The following is a 19,883-nucleotide window of genomic DNA, read 5'->3' on the forward strand; positions in this document are numbered from 1 at the left end:
GCCATGGGGTTCTTAATGAGACAGATTAATAGCTTCATACCAGGTCCATGTATGTCCTTGGTGAACGACAAATTTACTAATAAGTCTTCATCTGCCTCTGCTGTCATGGTCAATACTGAAGTTTATGCATTTGGGTTCATCAAGAAATTGGGCATCAGAGTTACCTTAATGGGCCACCTTTGCATATGATTTTGACGCTGTGCCCTGTGAGTGGCTAGAACTCCATGACATAGAGGATGAAATGGTGAGAATCATCCCCATTGGTATGGCCGTGCAAATGGTTGACAGGCACTCTCGGTCTTCACAAGGTGATATAGCTCAGTTAGTGTCTCATTTATTGGGTATAAACCCAAAGGGAGGAGGATTCAGGACAGTAGCAGTGGAAACCCATGACCCACTTGCTGCCGATATTGGTTCCTGTTTATATTTACATATTTTCCGGCAAATCGAGAAAGGAGAATGATACAGTTTCTAATGTAAACAAATACATTACTCGCTTCATCATCTGGACAGCGTTTGAGAATCGGAATGAGTTCCATAAAGCTCATCTTTAAAAGGACAACACAGAATGCTTCAATGCAACAGTTGTGTGTGCAGAAACGTAACATGCTGTGCAGATCAAAGGCCGTCACTCCAAACGTTGCTATACAATCTTATAAATTTAAACTCTGACTTCAATATAAGTCCTTTGTGGACCACCCCAAGAACTCTTTAAATTAGTAAGTGTTCTCTGATTCCATAAATGTTACTTCTGCAGAAGCTTCATCTGCAGTTGGGAATAGACATCCTCAAAGCTGAAAAAAGTGTGCAAGGTAAATTTGAAGACAATGCCCAATTTAAACTTGAAAACAATGCCCAAACTCACACCAAGGCAGCACATCCAACTGCAGCCAGAGCACGATAATTGGAGTTTTCCCTGAGAAATTAGCCTTTATATTAAAGGCAGTGAGGGTGGTTGCACAAATCCACCTTCAGTAGACTGAACAGCCTTATTAACTAATCCCATTTTTGCAGTGCCCGTTCAAAATATAAATTGGAAGGATCAATGGCAACACATTATGATAACCCCCAATGCCAAAAATCCCACAGCATATATAATGATTTTGGTTAAAAATAAAAGCAAATTAGGAGATTGGAATGGACAAGGACCAAGTCTCGACAAATTGAAATGGAGAGCTCGTGTCTGGTTACCTCAATATCTGAAATCAATAATGTTCCGCCAGTTTCTGACAGCAACACAACCAATGTTTTGTTGTAAAAAAAAAACGCTTTCTGTGTAAATAAAATGCTCGGATCCTTCGGAAAGCACGATACTTAAAAAAGAGAAAAATGAGACCCCTGCGCTTCATCCATATTTTTAATGTCATGTTTAAGGAATGACACAACAGGGAGTGAATATTGTCCGATCATTTTAGTTGTTGCACTCAGTTTGGAATAGTTTGGCATGGTCCACACTGTAGGTTATGTAAGAATTACGTTGGCCAGCTACTTTCACTCGGAGCGGAAATACCGAGGGAATAGAAGCTTTTTTAAAAAAACAAAAAATAAAATCTCAAATGTAATGAAGTTTCCTCGAGTGTGGTGTCAAATAAATAAAAACCCCTTTGATGAATGATTCCTTCGACACGTTTTTGTTTTGCCCCGAGCGGTGGCATAAATTTCAAATCAGCTCAAAACTTACAGAATCTGCCTGCTTGGGTCTGTGGCGTTCACCTCCTTGTTCTTACCCCAACCCTGCTTCGCCCACCTCCCAGCAGTTGCTTGATGGTTCTCCTCAGTTTGAAAACCTTTTTTTTAAAATCAGATGTTAATTTAATATCTCAATTTGGATATTAACAAAAAATAAGGATTCCCCGGAAAACCCACGCGCTTGCGCCTGTCACAAGTGACATTTATTTGGCAGCAAGATCGTCGTCCCCCCCCCCCCCCCCCATGTGTTTTCGGGTCCTGAAAGGGAAATCCAGATCTTTCTTGACTAATTCCACGTCAAAATGCAAGCTCTCTCGCCTTTTCTCGCTCTTCTTTTCTGCAACTGGCGATCTTTGGATAGCAGCGGAGGCAACGAAGCAAGCAGGGCGCGAAAGGAGGACGACTGCTGCCGGCTGAGGCGAGTCCAAGCCCGCGCAGATTGCGAGCACAGTTGGGTGACTGGAGGAACTACTGGGTACGTGGGGAAAGTCAGAGCCTGGGAGGACACGGACGTGCGTCTTCAGTTATATAAAAAAAGCAGGACAGGCAGCTGCGAGAGAACCCGTGCCCACTGAGTTAGGTAAGACCCAAACCGATCTACAACATCAACAATAAAAACTAAAAGCATCACCGACAACTCTCATTTAATGAATTTGCTGCCGCAGATCAGACCAATCGATATGTTTCCTTTTAAATTAAGCAGCCTGCACATACTCTTCAGCTGAGGTGAAATATAGATTTTTTAAAAAAAATTAATACAGTGTGAATGTAATAATATATTTCAAAGCCAGCATTTGATCGGCAGACTCTTTGGGGAGAGCCTTGCAACAAATCTTTGCCGTCAATCCAGCCCACTCCAACATATGTCCCTGTCATGGTCATTTTCTAATTATGTTTATAATGATGCAACTGCATTGTAACCTTACCTTCCATGCCAGCTGCTCACACAGTCACTCCATCACGCTCGCTGCCGAAACACACGCGAATTGAGCAAAAGCGGTATCCTGGTCCCCTGCATCTGTCATTTTCCTGAGAGCATTCTATTACCGTCTCCTGGTGGGAGCCAGGAAGTCTATTTGAATTCCAGCAGCCGCTCTCTGTCCATGATTCAAGTTAAACTAGGGTGGGCATTGCCGAACGTGAGAGGCTCGCCGCAATTGTTATGCAGCCGCTCCATGCCTGGCGTCACCGCTCTCCATGTCTTTACCCGGGGCTTTTGTCACTCCAATTACTCCGGCAATCAGTGAGGAGAGCACCTGAACCCCAAGGACAAACACCGTCCATCAGACCACAGACGTGTTCCGCTTACAAGGAAAACCAAGGAACGAACGAAAAGGGGCAAGGAATTGGATTTTCCACATAATTTTGATGAAGTTGAATTTTGACTTCGTTTACCCCCCCCGCCCCGGACAATAATTGTGAGACTTATTAAAGCGATTCAAAATGGTTGAGTATGCCTAAGCGACAACGGACTGTACTCGTCGGTGTTTCAGATTTTACCTTTGGCTTTGAAGCTCAATAGGTCTGTGCATTTGTGAAACTGAATTGATCTCAGTTAAGTTTGTTGCACAGACTGGGGGAGGGAGATAATTTTACTTTCACTCCATCACTTGGGCGGTAAATGGACATAATCGTCACCCACCCTTCGTAAAATCCACCCAAGTTTCATTTTTGCAGCAAACTAATGGAAATAGAACTCTGCAAAGACTTGATGATCCACTCCACTGGTGTATCGTTAGAATAGTCCAGAAATTATTCCCACACGAGTACAAACACTCCCATGGGACAGGACAACCCATCACGACTGATTTCAGCATCAGGTGGTTGGCAAAACACTTGTTTCAGAAATTTGAGAATTCAGATTCCACCCCAAGACTTGAGCACACAATCTAAATTGCCACTCCGTTTAGCTTTGAGGGAATGCCACATTGCCAGCGTCATGCTTTAAATAGGGTTAAGCTATCTACCTGTTGAGCAAATGTTAAAGATCCCAGGGCAAGGGGCAGCACGGTGGTGCAGTGGTTAGCATTGCTGCCTCATGGTGCCGAGGTCCCAGGTTCGATCCCGGCTCTGGATCACCGTGGAGTTTGCACATTCTCCCTGTGTTTGCCTGGGTTTCGCCCCCACAACCCAAAGATGTGCAGGTTAGGTGGATTGGCCACGCTAAATTGCCCCTTAATTGGAAAAAAATAATTGGGTACTCTAAATTTATAAAAAATAACATTAAAAAAATGATCCCAGGGCATTATTCACTAAAGAGTAGTTTGTCTCAGTGCCCTGTCCAACATTCATACCTCAATCAACATTTTTAAAAACTGGACATTCATTGCAATGCTGTTTGTGAAATCTTACTGTGATCAAACTGATTGTTATACATGCTCACAAATACATGCTCACAAAGGGATTAACTTCAAAAGTAATCCATTGGATAAAAAGTACTGTTAGACATTCTGGAAACCAGAAGTGCTATATAAATACAAATACTTTCATGTCGTCACGGCTGGGAAACTGTCCAACAGTTCACTTCTGGGGAAATGTGTAATGCATCAATACTGAAGAACAGTCCACGCGTCACACAAATATAGAAACATAGAAAAGGCCCTTTGATGTTTCAAGCCTATTCTGCCATTCAGTATGATCACGGCTGATCCTCTATCTCAACTTCATACTCCCGCGCTCTTCGCCTGACCGCTGACATCTTTTAAGTCTAGAAATCTATTTCCTTTTTAAATATATTCAGTGACTTGGCCAAACAGCATCCTGTGGTAGGGAATTCCACAGATTCACCACTCTCGGAGTGACGAAGCTTCTCCTCATCTCAGTCCTAAATGGCCTAGCCCATATCTTGAGACTGTGACCCTTTATTGTAGACCCCTCCAGCTAGAGGAAATAACATCCCTGCATCCAGACTGTACAGGCCTATCAGAAACATTATACGTTTCAATTAGATCCCCTCTCAATCTCCCAAATTCAAGTGAATACAGGCCCGGTTGATCCAATCTCACCTCATAGGACAATCCTGCCATCCCAATAATCAGTCTGGTGAATGGTCACTGCAGTCTCTCTATGACAACTTACTTTCTTTTTAAAAAAATAATTTGTATTAAAAGTTTTCAGAAAATATCAATAACAAAATGAAAAAAGGAACCCAACAGGATTAAGTACAAAACACAATCTAGAAAAGAACCCCCCCCCCCCCCTGTACATAAATAATAAATTAACATTAACACCCCGACTTAACACAACAGGTATATAACACACAAGTACCTGAAGGTGTTCCCAGGGGGGGGGAGCCCGTACTTCTCCAGCTCACCCAGGCTCGCGAACTTCCCGTCCACAAACATATCACCCAACTTTCGTAACCCTGCCCTGTGCCACCCCGAAAACCCTCCACCTGTTCTTCCTGGGGAGAACCGCTGGTTCCACCGTAATGGGGTCCACGCCGAGGCCCCAACTTCCCCCCTGTGCCACCGCCACTGCCCCCATATTTTGAGGGCAGCCACCACCACCGGGCTCGTGGTATACCTCCTTGGAGGGAGCGGCAGCGGCGCCGTTGCCAGCGACCCAAGACTCGTACCCACACAAGACGCCGTCTCCAGCCTCTTCCATGCAGCCCCCTCCCCCTCCATCACCCACTTGCGCACCATCGTCGCATTGGCGGCCCAGTAGTACCCACAGAGGTTGGGCAGCGCCAGTCCCCCCCTATCTCTACTCCGCTCCAGGAACACCCTTCTCACCCTCGGAGTCCCTCGCGCCCACACAAACCCCATTATACTCCTGTTAACCCGCCTGAAAAAAGCCTTCGGGTTAAACACGGGGAGGCACTGGAACAGGAACAAAAACCTTGGGAGCACCGTCATTTTGATTGGCTGCACTCTACCCGCCAAGGACAGCGGCAATGCGTCCCACCTCTTGAACTCCTCCTCCATTTGCTCCACCAGCCTTGTAAAATTAAGCCTATGCAGGGCCCCCCAGCTCCTGTCCTCCTGGACCCCCAAATACCTGAAGCTCCTCTCCACCTTTTTTAGTGGGAGCTCGCCAATCCCCCTCTCCTGGTCCCCTGGATGAACTACGAACAGCTCGCTCTTCCCCATGTTGAGCTTGTACCCCGAAAAGTCCCCAAATTCCCTAAGAATCCTCATTACCTTCGGCATTCCTCCCACCGGGTCCGCCACATACAGCAGCAGGTCATCCACATGAAGTGACACCCTATGCTCCTCCCCACCCCGCACCAACCCCCTCCAGTTCCTTGACTCCCTCAGTGCCATAGCCAGGGGTTCAATCGCCAGTGCGAAGAGCAGGGGGGCCAAGGGACACCCCTGTCTCGTCCCTCGGTGCAACCGAAAGTACTCGGACCTCCTCCTGTTTGTGGCCACACTCGCCATCGGGACCTCATACAACAGCCTAACCCACCTAACAAACCCCTCCCCAAACCCTAACCTCTTCAGCACCTCCCACAGGTACCCCCACTCTCCCCTATCGAAGGTTTTCTCAGCGTCCATCGCCACCACTATCTCTGCCTCCCCCTCCCTCGCCGGCATGATGATAACGTTCAAAAGCCTCCGCACATTTGCGTTCAACTGTCTCCCCTTCACAAACCCCATCTGGTCTTCATGGATGATCTTGTCCCGCTTCAGGATCAAGGAGAACAGTGCCCGGGACATCGTCGGGGCAAAGCCCTCCCCTCCCTTGCCTCATTAAAGGTCCTGACTAACAGCGGGCCCAACAGGTCCATATATTTTTTAAAGAATTCGACCGGGAAACCCTCTGGCCCCAGTGCCTTCCCTGCCTGCATGCTTCCTATCCCTTTGATCAGCTCCTCCAACCCAATCGGGGCCCCCAATCCCGCCACCAGTCCCTCTTCCACCTTTGGAAACCTCAATTGGTCCAGGAAGCGGCCCATCCCTCCCTCCTCCCGTGGGGGCTCGGATCGGTACAATTCCTCGTAAAAGTCCCTGAAGACCCCATTGATGCCAACCCCACTCTGCACCACACTCCCTCCCCTGTCCTTAACTCCCCCGATCTCCCTAGCTGCGACCCGCTTCCGAAGCTGATGCGCCAGCATCCGGCTTGCCTTTTCCCCATACTCGTAAATCACCCCCTGGGCCTTCCTCCACTGCACCTCCGCCTTCCTGGTGGTCACCAGATCGAATTCGGCCTGGATGCTACGCCTCTTCCTCAACAATTCTTCCTCGGGCTCCTCCGCATACCTCCTGTCTACCCTCACCATCTCCCCCACCAGCCTCTCCCTCTCCCCCCCGCTCCTTGTGGGCCCTAATGGAGATCAGCTCTCCCCTCACCACCGCCTTCAGTGCCTCCCATACTATCCCCACTCCGACCTCCCCGTTGTCGTTGGTCCCAAGTACCTCTCTATACTTCCTCGGACCCGCTCGCTCACCTCCGGATAGGAGTTCCTCAATCTATCTTAGCCAACTCATCCCTCATACCTTTGTAGTTTCCTTTGCTTAGATTTAGGCCCTAGTTTCAGATTGGACTTCTTCACTTAGCATCCTAATGAAGAATTCTATCATGTTACGGTCACTGTTCCCAAAAGGAATCCGTACAACAAGATTACTAATTAACTAGTTCGCATTGTATATTACCAATCTAGGATAGCACGTTTCCTAATTGGTTCCTTGACACACTGGTCTGTAAAATATCTTGTACACACTGTATCTCCTCCAGCGATAATTGTCTGAGCTAGCTGCAATCATCTAGTTATGGTCTGTTGAACAACCACGATTTTAATCTCTTCACCTTTGGGGCCATATCTTCAGCTGCCTTAGCCCTGAGCTCTTGAATTCCCTTCTGAGGGGCCTTTCACAGTAACTTCATACTTGGGACAATAAAAGGTTATCATAAATTATTATTATTAATCCTCTCAACCTCGCTTTCCTCCCTTAAGATATTCCTTAAAAACCTCTTCTTAGACCATACTTAAGGTCATCTGTACTAATATCTCCTTATGTGGCTCAGTGCCATATTTTGTTTCATAGTGCTCCTGTGAACCACTTTAGAAGGTTTAATTATGTTAAAGATGCTATAGAAATAGGAGTAATTGCTATATCACTACCAGACAACTGTTCAGTGCATCATTTCTGAGAAACTTTCCAATGCCTCACTATAACTGTCCAATATAACACTATGAGGAGTTGTCCAACATTTCACTCCCAGACAGTTGTCCAATGCACAACTGGGGAACACCATACAATGATGAGAGATCTGTTCAATGCACCACAACCGGGCAATTATCCAACACATCATTAGCAGAGAACTATCCAACATACCACTACAGAAATTGGTCCAATGAATCACTACCAGGGAGCGTTTAACAATCTAAAAGGTAGCAAAATTCTAATATACCGTTGGATAATTTCTGTATTAATATTTCATAAATGGGAATTGTACAACACACCTGGGCTACAGAACTGTTCAATACACAACAAGCAGGGAACTGTCAAATACAACATGACCAGATAGCTAGCTGTCCAGTACACCAGTACAGGATGTGTGCTACGTCAACACATATTGCCCACTCTAATTGCCCTTGAGAAGGTAGTGCTGAGCTGCCTTCTTGAACCACTGCAGTCCAAATGGTGTATGTACATTCGCAGTGCTGTTAGAAAGGGAGTTCCAGCATTTTGAACCAGTAACTGTGAAGAAACGTCAATACAGTTCCAAATCAGGATGCTTGGGGAGAACTTGCAGCCAGTAGAGGTTGCGGGTTTGGAAGGTGCTGTCAAAGGAACCTTGATGAGTTGCTGCGGTATTTCTTGTAGATGGTACATATTGCTGCCACTGTAGGTCAGTGGTGGAGGGAGTGAATGTTTAAGGTGGCAGTGGATGGGGTGCCTATCAAGCATGATACTTTGCCCTGGGTGGTGTTGAGCTTCTTGAGTATTGTTGGAGCTGCACTCTTCCAGGCAAGTCGAGAGTATTCCATCACTTTCCTGACTTGTGTGTTGTGGATGGTAGACCTACTTTATGGAGTCAGGAGATGAGTTACTTGCCACCTAATTCCTAATCTCTGACCTGCTCTTGAAACCAGAGTATTTTTTTGGCTGTTCCTGTTCAATTTCTGGTCAATGGTAACCCGCAGGCTATTGATAGTGGGGGATTCAGCAACGGTAACACCTTCTCAGTGTACGATGACCAGAAATATCTCCAATGATTCAATACCATTGAGCAGTTAACAAACTAGTGTGAGAATTCCAATACTCTGTCACTGCAGGAAAAATCTAACACACTATTATCATCACTGCAAACAAATGGGTGAGTGCACCACTACCATATTCTCCAATGGGCAATCAAGTACCAGATAGTAATAACTTTCCAAATATCCCAATGCTTCACACCCCTCCAGACACCTGTAGACTGAATGAATACATTTGCACCATTACTATACCTTATAGTCCCATTCTAGACGACAGGGTATTATTGGTTCATTATCATGGAACTAGCAAATGCTGAGCTTCATTAGAAAACGCGTTCCTTGAAATAAACCACCAGCCAGCACAATATATCAAAATTCCCCAGTTATAATGACTTTAGCCAAACTAGTTACAAATTCATAAAAGGAACATTTTATTTAAAAAGAGAGACCAATGTGAAATTATGCAATGGAGGGAAGTTTTGTGGATTACACTAATATGCAGTAAATGTGCATATTGCTTTCCTTCTTCTCACATGTGTCTACAATTTTGTCAAATGTAGATGTTCATTCTTGGACCTGCCAGGAGCCACAGCTGAGCAATATGGGACAGGGGATTCCTTTATCATGATCCAGCCTATTTCCTCTACTAAATATTCCAAATACGGACATGTGGAAATCCACTGACAAGTGAGATTTTTAATGACGGCTCCTACTCCACAATCTGACATAATGGTATCACCAGAAAGACACATGAGTTAATGGAAGGAAATGTCCATGTTATTTCCGTCTGGCTTTCGGCACAACTAAACAAGAACAACTAAATAATGTAAAGCCACCTTCTCAGGTTGTCCGAATACTTATCCACCCCTTCTTAAACTTAGTCTGTTGCCTTCTCTGGCCCCTGTAGAACTTCAGTGAAGAGATATCTTAGTAGCATTGCTTTTGGCAGCACAAAAATTTGCAATCCACAAAATTTCATCAGCAGTGCAGACTGGGGAGTTAATAAAGCCCATGTTTGATTGAAAGACATAGGTTTTGCTGAAGTTGGCTTTTCATGATAGAACATCATCCTATTATTACCTTATTGATATTTATCTGAACAACAATCAGCTTGAATTCCCCATAAAACTGTTAACTATCATCTTACCCATGCTGTGAAATGCTTGTGTGGATATCAGAAGAGGAGGACAGGATTGAATTGGTCTGTGATGCTCCCAATGTTTTATTAAGCTGCCCGCATTCACCATCTGGACATTTACAAAAGAATGGTCACTTGGGTGAGATAATGGAGGGTACCTTCCTTGTCGGATTGACTAAACTATCAGTCTTCAGAGAGGAGGGAAAATAATTTGGTAAAAAATGAAAAATAATGAATGCATCAATGTTAATTATCACAAACCATCATCACTGGATGTTTGCAATATAGTGATTCAGAATTTTCATAATTACTTTGACCTATTCTGCAACTACTGTGATCTTCAGAGCTCTCCTTCATTATTGCAATTAATCACACATTTATTAATGTTATTACTGCTTCAATGCAAAGGAAGAAAATGACATTACATATTGTACAAAGGTATCTACAAGTACAGCTCTTGTAGTGCCACTTCAATGCAACCCATTAGCACACAGAGTGCAATGTCTGAATATTTGCTAATATCCATTGACACTACACTAACTCAAAACACAGAGGCTTCTGTACATTTACAACCAAGGCAATTTATAAATAATTTGCAATAAAGTGAAAGATAAGTAAAGTTATTCTGAAATTGTTTCTGCCAAGGAATCTTTCCATAAGATTACGCAGTCTGTAAATCACTCGTGCCTTTCCGGTGCCCAGCTGGCTAGCGACAGGTTGTTCTTGGTCATGGTTACGAATAACATCCGTGAAATAATTGTCACTAGCATTTGCTGACTGCGTGGAGGATTGCAGAGGTTTCACACATTGTTAGCCCTGTGTAAGAAATTGACGATTGATCAGCATGTTCCAAACTTTCTTCCCACGTTTCAACAATAGTGACTATCCAGCACAAATACCATTCCAGCTCCGCTCGCAGGACATACTAACCTCTCAAAGGAAGGGTCCTTTCACTGCCGGGAGAGAAAGAAAGGAGGGGACAAAATCCCCCTGGCAGTATTTGTCTATGTAACTTAATGGCAACAGTTGTCTGGTAGCACTAACAAGGTGCACAATTTATTCACTTTGCAGTGCGGACAGTAAGATTCTATACAAGGATGGGGGCAGCAGAGTCAATAGGATAGCTTCAGGTCATCCTGTTTTTCCTCATTTCCATTGGAATCGCAAAGCAGCTGAGTTGAAACTTTCCTTGTATTTGCCACTGGTGGTGAGTAAATTAACGGCCAGTTAACTCCGTTGATTAAGAGTGTGGTGCTTAATAATGATACGAGTTCTTGTACTTGCCCCAGTGTACCATCATATGAAGTAGAGATATGCGAAAAGCCATGGTTAGCAAAGCTTGGACATTCGAGGAGAGAAAGGAATGATGTGTACTTCTGATCCCTGGGTATCTTGGCACTCCTTCAGTTTTGCAGTGCTTCTAATGCAGCAAGGAAATATGTCAGCTGTGAATCCCACCAAATATAACAGATATTGACAATTAGAGGTTTTCTGGCTGGTCCCTTAATCTTGGTGTGATATCATAAAATGGATTGCAAACGATTTTTTTTGATGCATCAAAACCTTCCACTTTTTTTTGCTAGATTTCCTCAGGTTCTCTCAGCCTTTCACTGACTGCAGTTGGGAAGATGGAGAGATAACCGATTCTCTGAACAATGGTAAAGTGAGAGGCTGCTTAGAAATGTACAATGACAACCTGGGGGTTGGGCTTCTGGTTTTCTTCCTCTTCACAGTGGGGAGGGCGGACGAAGCCCTCGGAAGGCATCCAGCCGATATTTCCAAACATCAGTGAGATATATCACTTATAAACGCACGCAAGATGAAATTGGACATGAGCAGGGATGCAAAATGGGTGCTATTGTATCAGTTACCTGTTATGTCAAAATACAATCGCAGCCAACATGGTTTTATGAAAGGGAAATAATGTTTAGCAAATTTAAAAGAATTTAATATCCTTTTGAGTATATAACAAACAGCTGATGAAGCTGAACCAGTACATGTTTGGGTTTCCAAAAGGCTTCCGATGGGGATCCACATAAAACAAAAGTTGCGGGCTTCCAGTAGCGACATATAAGTGGCTCCTGCTAGAGCTTTCAATTTTTTGGCCTTTTTCACTCGGGGCCGGGGGGGGGGGATTGTATATGATCTGTCTTCAGAAAAATTGTGATAATTTGAGGATGTTGAAAACCCTATGGAAGAGTATGAGACTAAAAGTAACAAGTGTTAGTCTGCCTGAGAGCCTGAGTTCGGTGCAAAGTTCTGTGGGAGGAAAGATGGCGGGTGGGGCTGCGTCCATTAGGTGGACAGACTGGTCGAGGTGATGGTGGTGGAATTTGAGCGGTAGTTTGCCAAACATTTTGAGCAGCATGGAAAGGAGATGATGGCAAAGCTCAAACAGTTGGTGGGAGATACTTTGTCCCCGATAAAGGAGGCTTTTGGAAAGACATCAACATCGGTGCGGGAACAAGGAGAGGTGTTGAAGGGGGTGGAAAAGGCATTGTCATGGCACAGCTACCAGCTCTCCTTGATTGGAGGAGCAGCTGCGGAAGGTGGAGGAGAGTAATAAAGGGCTGAGAGCCAAAGTGGAGGCCCTGGAGACAGGTCACAGTGGCAGACTTTGCGGATCATGGGTCTGCCTGAGGGATGGAGGACCTTTCGGAGATGTTCGCCAAGTTGTTGGGGTAGGAGGAGAGCACCTCCCTCTGTGAGCTGGATAGGGTTCTTTGGTTGTTCCGGTCGAAGCCAAAGATGCATGAGCCACTGAGAGCTGTGATAGTCTGTTTCCATGACTATCAGATGAATGAGAAAGTGCTCAGATGAACCAAGCAGAATCGGAAGGTGAGGTGGGTGGCAGCGGTATTCGAAAATACAAAGACATCACGGTGGAGCTGGCAAGATGGTGGGTGCCTTTAAACATGGCGAAGGCAGCACTTTACAAGAGTAATGTGCACTTTGGGGTGTTCTACCTGGCGAATTAGATAGTTTTGCATAACTCTCTATTACATTCTATTACTATTACGATTACTTTGATTTGGCGGAGGAGGCAGAGGCATTCGTGAGTGAGGGCCAAAGAATTGGGAGTGAACTGAGTTTGGACTTTGTTTTCGTATATTGTAGTTGGGAGGGGGTGGTTTGGGGATGCTGGGGTAATGTGCTTGGATTTTTTCAGCCTTTGGGATTCATCATGTTTCGTTATTTAGAAGAGCTGGGGGGGCGGGGGGTTCTGTTGGTTTTTGTACTAGGTATGTGGGGGGAGGGCACCTCAAGCAAACTTGATTTGGCTAGTGAATAGGAGTGAGGCGGGGGAGGGGCTACGATCGTCCGAGCCTGTTTGGACAGGTTTCGATGGGCCTGGGAAGTGTGAATGGGGGGAGGCGGATGGGGAGTATGCAGAGAGAAGTGGTTTCGAGAGAAAGTGGTTGGGGGTTGCTGGGAAGGGGGTAGGGGGGAGAAGGGTAGCTGGCTGACGGCGACTAGGGTTAGGCCTGATCCCACTCGTGGGGTGCTGCCAGGGGCTGTGGTCATGACTGATAGGAGGGGGAGGGGTGCTGAGAGACCCTAGTCCTAGTGGTAACATGGAACGTGTAAGGGTTGGGTGGACTGGTGAAGCTGGCGAGAGTTTTCTCGCATTTGAAGAGCTTGAGAGCCGATGTGGCGCTGTTGCAGGAGACCGACTTGAGGGTGAAGGACAGGTTGGATGAGTCAGGTGTTCCACTTGGGCTTCGACAGCAGGGCCCAGGGGGGTAGCAGTATTAGTGGATAAGAGAGTTAGGTTTCAGATGGAGAAGGTGCTGACGGATCAGGGGGGCAGATACGTTCTAATAACGCGTGCTTTGGAGGGGAGGTTGGTGGTGTTGGTTAGCATGTACGCCCGAATTGGGATGAGGTAGGGCGGGATTCTCCTCCCACCGTACCCGTTTTCGGGAGCGGCGCACCCCCACCAGCAGCAGGTTCCTCTGTCCCGGTAGCCGGCCAATGGTGTTTCCCATTGTGGGCACCCCCTTGCCGTCGGGAAATCCGCGGGCGTGAGCGCGCTGTCTGCAAAATGGAGGGTCCCGCTGGAGAATCCAGCTGGTAGAGTTTATGAAGAGGATGTTGGCTGCCATCCCAAGTCTGGATATGCACCAATTTAAATACAGTATTGCATCCGAAGATGGATCAGTCTAAGCCACGCTTGTTGACCCCCTTCGGGGAAGGGGGGGGTGGGGGTTGGCGAAGGTGTTGGCAGCATTTATGAAGGAGATGGGTGGAGGGTCTGTGGTGATTCTTACATCCAGGGAGTAGAGGATATATCTTTTTCCACCCGTGCATGATGTCTACTCAAGGATTGACTTCTTGATTATGGGGTGAGGAAAGTGGAATACTCATACTCAGCGATTGTCATTTTGGATCATGCTCCACAATTGGTAGATCTGGTCCCTGAGGAAGGAGCTACACAGAGGCCGGCATGAACGTTGGAGGTGGGGCTGCTTGTGGATCCGAGTTTTGTCCGAGGATGGGAAATGTGATTGATGGTTATGTGGGGTTCAATACGAATGGGGAGGTCTTGGTGTTGGTGGTTTGGGAGACACTGAAGGAGGTGGTAAGGGGCAACATCATCTTGTGGTAAGGGGCAAGAGAGGAGCGGCAGTGGCTGGTAGATGGAATCTTGGAATTTGATTGGAAGTATGTGGAAGATTCCGCTCCAGAGGATTTGGTCAGTAGAAAGGAACTGCAGGCACGGTTTGACCTTTTGTCTACAGAGCAAATGGTACATCCTTTGAAGCATGCGAATAGGGGTAGTATACCAATACAGGGAGAAGGCCAGTTGCTTGTTGGTGGGACAGCTCCGCCGGCAGGCAGCCTCTTGAGGGATTGTTCAGATTTGGGATGGGGCGAGGGGGCTGGTGGTGGCACCGGAGCAGGTAAACAGGGCAAAGAACAATACAGCACAGGAACAGGCCCTTCGGCCCTCCAAGCCTGCGCCGACCATGGTACCTGCCTAAATTAAAACCGTCTGCACTTACGGAGTCCGTATCCTTCCATTCCCACTCTATTCATATATTTGTCTCGGTGTCCCTTAAATGCCGCTTTTGTACCTGCTCCTACCACCTCTCCAGGCAGCGCGTTCCATATATTTACCACCCACTGTAAAAAGACATGCCTCGCGCATCTGTTCTAAACTTTTCTCCACGCACTTTAAACCTATGTCCCCGACTCTCCTACCTTAGGAAAGAGCATCTGACGATCCACTCTGTCCATACCACTCATAATCTTGTAGACCTTCATCAGGTTGCCTCTCAACCTCCGTTGTTCCAGTGAGAACAGACCGAGTTTATCTAACCTCTCCTCATAGCTAATGCCCTCCACACCAGGCAACATCCTACTAAACCGCTTCTGTACCCTCTCCAAAGCACCCACATCCTTCTGGTAGTATGGTGACCAGAATTGTACACAGTGTTCCAAATGAGGCCGAACTAACTAAGGTACATGACTTGCCAATTTTTATATTCAATGCCCCGACTGATGAAGGCCAGCATGCCGTATGTCTTCTTGACCACCTTATCCACATGCGTTGCCACTTTCAGTGATTGGTGGACATGCACACCCAGATCTCTCTGCCTGTCAGTACTCACAAGAGTTCTACCATTTATTGTGTAATTTCTACATGCATTGGACCTTCCAAAGTGCATTACCTCACACTTGTATGGATTAAACTCCAATTGCAATTTCTCCGCCCAAGACTCCAACCAGTTTATATCCTGCTGTATCCTCTGACAATCCTCTTCACTATCCGCAACTCCACCAATTTGTGTCATCTGCGAACTTACTAATCAGACCAGCTACATTTTCTGCCAAATCATTTACCTGCACCATGAACAACAAGGCCCCAGAACTGATCCCTGTTGAATGCCGCTAGTCACAGCCTTCCATTCAGAAAAGCATCCTTCTACTGCCACCCTCTCTTCAGTGCCCAAGCCAGTTCTGTATCCAACTTGCCAGCTCTCCTCTGATCCCATGTGACTTCACTGTTTGTACTAGTCTACCATGAGGTACCTTGTCAAAGGCTTCAGTGAAGTCCATGTAGACAACATCTACTGCCTTTCCCTCATCTATCATCTTTGTCACTTCCTCCAAAAACTCGATCAAATTAGTGAGGCACGACCTCCCCTTCACAAAACCATGCTGTCCAGCAATAATAAGTCCATTTGTTTCCAAATGTGAGTAAATCCTATCTCTAAGAATCTTTTCCAATAAGTTCCCTACCACTGACGTAAGACTCACCGGTCTGTAATTTCCTGGATTATCCCTGCTGCCCTTCTTAAATAATGGAATACCATTGGCTACTCTCCAGTTCTTTGGAACTTCACTGAAGCCAATGAGGATAAAAAGATTACTGTCAAGGCCCCAACAAGTTCCTCCCTTGCCCCCCTGCAGTATTTTGGGGTAGATCCGATCAGACCCTGGGGAATTATCTGCTTTAATGCTTTTTAAAAAAAAGTATTTTTATAAAGGTTTTGCAAAATTTTTCATAATAAAACAGTAGTAACAAGAATAACAAAACAAATTAGAGTGAACATTAACATAGTGCAAAAAGAGAATATACAATAACAATTAATTAGACATTACCCCACTCGACTCAGTCTTCCCACACCATCCAAATGAAGCACACACCCCCTCTACCCCCCACCCCCCCTACGGATTCCTGCTGCTGCTGACATTTTAATTTTCCCCGAGAAAGTCGACAAACGGCTGCCACCTCCGAGAGAACCCCAGCGTAGACCTTCTTAAGTCAAACTTTATTTTCTCGAGGCTGAGAAACCCAACCATGTCGTTAACCCAAGTCTCTACACTCGGGGGCTTCGAGTCCCTCCACATTAATAAAATACGTCTCCGGGCTACTAGGGAGGCAAAGGCCAAGATGTCGGCCTCTTTCGCCCCCTGAACTCCCGGGTCTTCTGACACTCCAAAGATCGCTATCTCTGGACTCGACACCACCAAGTGTTAAGCATCTTGGACATTGCCCTCGCAAACCCTTGCCAGAAGTCTCTAAGCTCCGGGCATGCCCAAAACATGTGGACATGGTTTGCAGGGCTGCCCTTGCACCTCATACAACTGTCTTTCACCTCAAAAAACTTGCTCATTCTCGCTGCCGTCATGTTGCCCGGTGGACCACCTTAAATTGAATTAGACTGAGCCTGGCACATGATGAGGAGGAATTAACCCTGCCCAGGACCTCTGCCCACAGACCCACTTCCAACTCCTCACCTAGCTCCTCCTCCCACTTGCCCATGAGCGCCTCCATCAGGGTTTCCTCCACCTCCTGTAGTTCCTGGTAGATATCCGACACCTTCCCGTCCCTCACCCAGGTGCCGGAGACAACCCTGTCCTGTATCCTCAGTGGCAGCAGCGTCGGAAAGGCCACTACCTGTTTTTTCAGGAAGGCTCGTACTTGCAGATATTTAAAGGCGTTTCCTGGCGGTAGATTAAATTTGTCCCCTAGCACCTTCAAACTGGGAAAGATTCCGTCGATGAACAGATCTCCCATCCTTCTGATGCCTGCCCTCTGCCAGCTCTGGAACCCACCATCCATCCTACCCGGGACAAACCTGTGGTTGTTACATATCGGGATCCAGACCGACGCTCCCTCCACAAAAATCTGGGGAGGACAGTCATTTTCACGGTCTGCACCCTCCCTGCCAGTGGGAGCATGCCCCACCTTTTAAAGTCCCCTTCCATTTGCTCCACCAGCCGGGTCACGTTGAGCCTGTGTAGGGCATCCCATTTCCTGGCCACCTGTATACCCAGGTAACGAAAACTTTTCTCTACCATCCTGAGTGGCAGCTCTTTCAGTCTCTCCTCCTGCCCCTTGGCCTGGATCACAAACAACTCGCTCTTTCCCATGTTCAGTTTGTACCCTGAAAAACTACCAAAATCCCTCAGGATCCGCAGAACCTCCCCCATCCCCTCTACAGGGTCCAAAATGTACAGGAGCAAATCATCCGCGTATAGCGAGACCCGATGTTCCACCCCGCCCCCCCCCCACCCCCGAACCAGTCCCCGCCAGTTCCTCGAGGCTCTCAGCGCCATAGCTAGTGGTTCTATAGCTAGGGCAAATAGTAACGGGGAGAGGGGGCACCCCTGCCTCGTTCCCCGGTGAAGCTCAAAGTACCCTGACCTCAGCCGGTTTGTCCATACACTTGCTACAGGCGCCTGGTACAACAATTTCACCCAGCCAATAAAGCCCTCACCAAACCCGAAACTCCCCAGCGTTTCCCATAGGTACTCCCACTCCACCCGGTCAAAGGCTTTCTCTGCGTCCATCGCTGTTACCACCTCCGCCTCCCCTCCCTCTGAGGGCATCATAATAATATTCAAAAGTCTCCGGACATTGGTATTGAGTTGTCTGCCTTTAACAAACCCAGTCTGGTCTTCCTCTATCACCCATGGGACGCAATCCTCAATTCTTGTGGCCAGAAACTTAGCTTGCAATTTGGCATCCACGTTTAAAAGCGAAATCGGCCTGTATGACCCGCAATGTTCCGGGTCCTTCCCTCGTTTAAGAATGAGTGAGATCAAGGCCTGTGTCATTGTTGGGGAGGGTTCCTTTCTCTCTAGCCTCATTGAAGGTCCTCATCAGAAGTGGGCTCAATATTTCCGAAAATTTCTTTTAGAATTCTACCTGGTAACCGTCCGGCCCTGGGGTTTTACCTGATTGCATGCCCTCTATATCCTTGACAATCTCCTCCAATTCAATCGGGGCCCCCAGCTCCTCCACCAGGTCCTCTTCCACCTTTGGAAACCTCAACTGGTCCAAAACTTGCCTAATCCCTTCCATTCCCATTGGGGGCTCTGACTCGTATAGTTTACCATAGAACTCCTCAAAGACTCCGTTCACCCTCCTGGATCCAAGACCATGTTACCCTCCTTATTCTTTACTTCCCTGATTTCCCTGGCCGCCTTCCTCTTTCGCAGCTGGTGTGCCAGCATTCTACTCGCTTTCTCCCCGTACTCATAGACTGCCTCCCTTGCCATCCTCAGCTGTGCTACCGTTTTCCCTGTGGTCAGCAGTTCAAACTCCGCCTGCAGACTCCGCTGCTCCCTCAGTAGCCCCGCCACGGGGGCCTCCGCGTATCTCCTGTCCACTTGGAGCATCTCCTCCACCAATCTCTCCCTCTCCGCTCTTTCTCTCTTTTCCCTATGGGATCGAATTGAGATGAGCTCCCCTCTGACACCTACCTTCAGAGCCTCCCAGACCGTTGCTACTGCTACCTCAACCGTATCATTTGTTTGCAGGTAATCCTGGATGTTCCTGCTAATCCCCCCCGCAAACCTCTTCGTCCGCCAGCTGCCCCACATCCAGTCTCCAGAGTGGGCGCTGCCCTCTCTCCTCACTAAGCCGCAGGTCCACCCAGTGCGGGGCATGGTCCGAGACTGTGATTGCTGAGTATTGTGTCCCTGTCACCTTTGGGATTAGCGCCCTGCTCAAGACAAAGAAGTCTATGTGGGAATAAACCTTATGAACGTGGGAGAAAAAAGAGAACTCCTTCGCTCTCGGCCGCGCGAACCTCCAGGGATCCACCCCTCCCCATCTTCTCCATAAAACACTTCAGTTCCTTAACCACTGTCGGTCGCTTCCCTGACCTGGACTTCGACCGGTCCAGCTCGGGGTAAATGACTGTGTTAAAGTCTCCCCCCATGATCAGGTTGTGTGACTCAAAGTCCGGGATTTTGCCTAGCATGCGTCTCATAAATTCCACATCATCCCAATTTGGAGCGTAGACGTTCACAAACACCACCCCGACCCCCCTCCCACTTTCCACTCACCATTATGTACCTGCCCCGCTTATCTGCCACAATTCTCCCAGCCTCGAATGCCACACCCTTACTGATCAGAATTGCTACACCCCTGGTCTTCGAATC

The 19,883-nt window shown here is 47.1% G+C and overlaps 1 protein-coding gene and 1 long non-coding RNA gene across 13 annotated transcripts in view; one reads left to right on the forward strand and one right to left on the reverse strand.

Annotated features, from left to right (window-relative positions):
* dmd (dystrophin) overlaps positions 1-19,883 on the reverse strand; it is a 3,042,490-nt gene that overhangs the window by 2,687,538 nt on the left and 335,069 nt on the right. The window contains exon 1 of one of the 12 annotated variants that reach the window (XM_072513985.1): positions 2,616-2,734. The exons of the other annotated variants lie outside the window; for them this stretch is intronic. Coding sequence (XP_072370086.1) covers positions 2,616-2,622 — 7 coding nt within the window. The 5' untranslated portion in view covers positions 2,623-2,734. Of the gene's footprint in view, positions 1-2,615; positions 2,735-19,883 lie in introns of those variants that run through there. 12 annotated transcript variants of the gene reach the window in all.
* LOC140428021 (uncharacterized) overlaps positions 1,925-19,883 on the forward strand; it is a 39,540-nt gene continuing 21,581 nt past the window's right edge. Inside the window, exon 1 of the long non-coding RNA XR_011948682.1 lies at positions 1,925-2,269. This is a non-coding gene — a long non-coding RNA (uncharacterized lncRNA). The remainder of the gene's footprint in view (positions 2,270-19,883) is intronic.

The sequence above is a fragment of the Scyliorhinus torazame genome, chromosome 8 (genome assembly GCF_047496885.1).
Source record: "Scyliorhinus torazame isolate Kashiwa2021f chromosome 8, sScyTor2.1, whole genome shotgun sequence".
Lineage (NCBI taxonomy): Eukaryota > Metazoa > Chordata > Chondrichthyes > Carcharhiniformes > Scyliorhinidae > Scyliorhinus > Scyliorhinus torazame.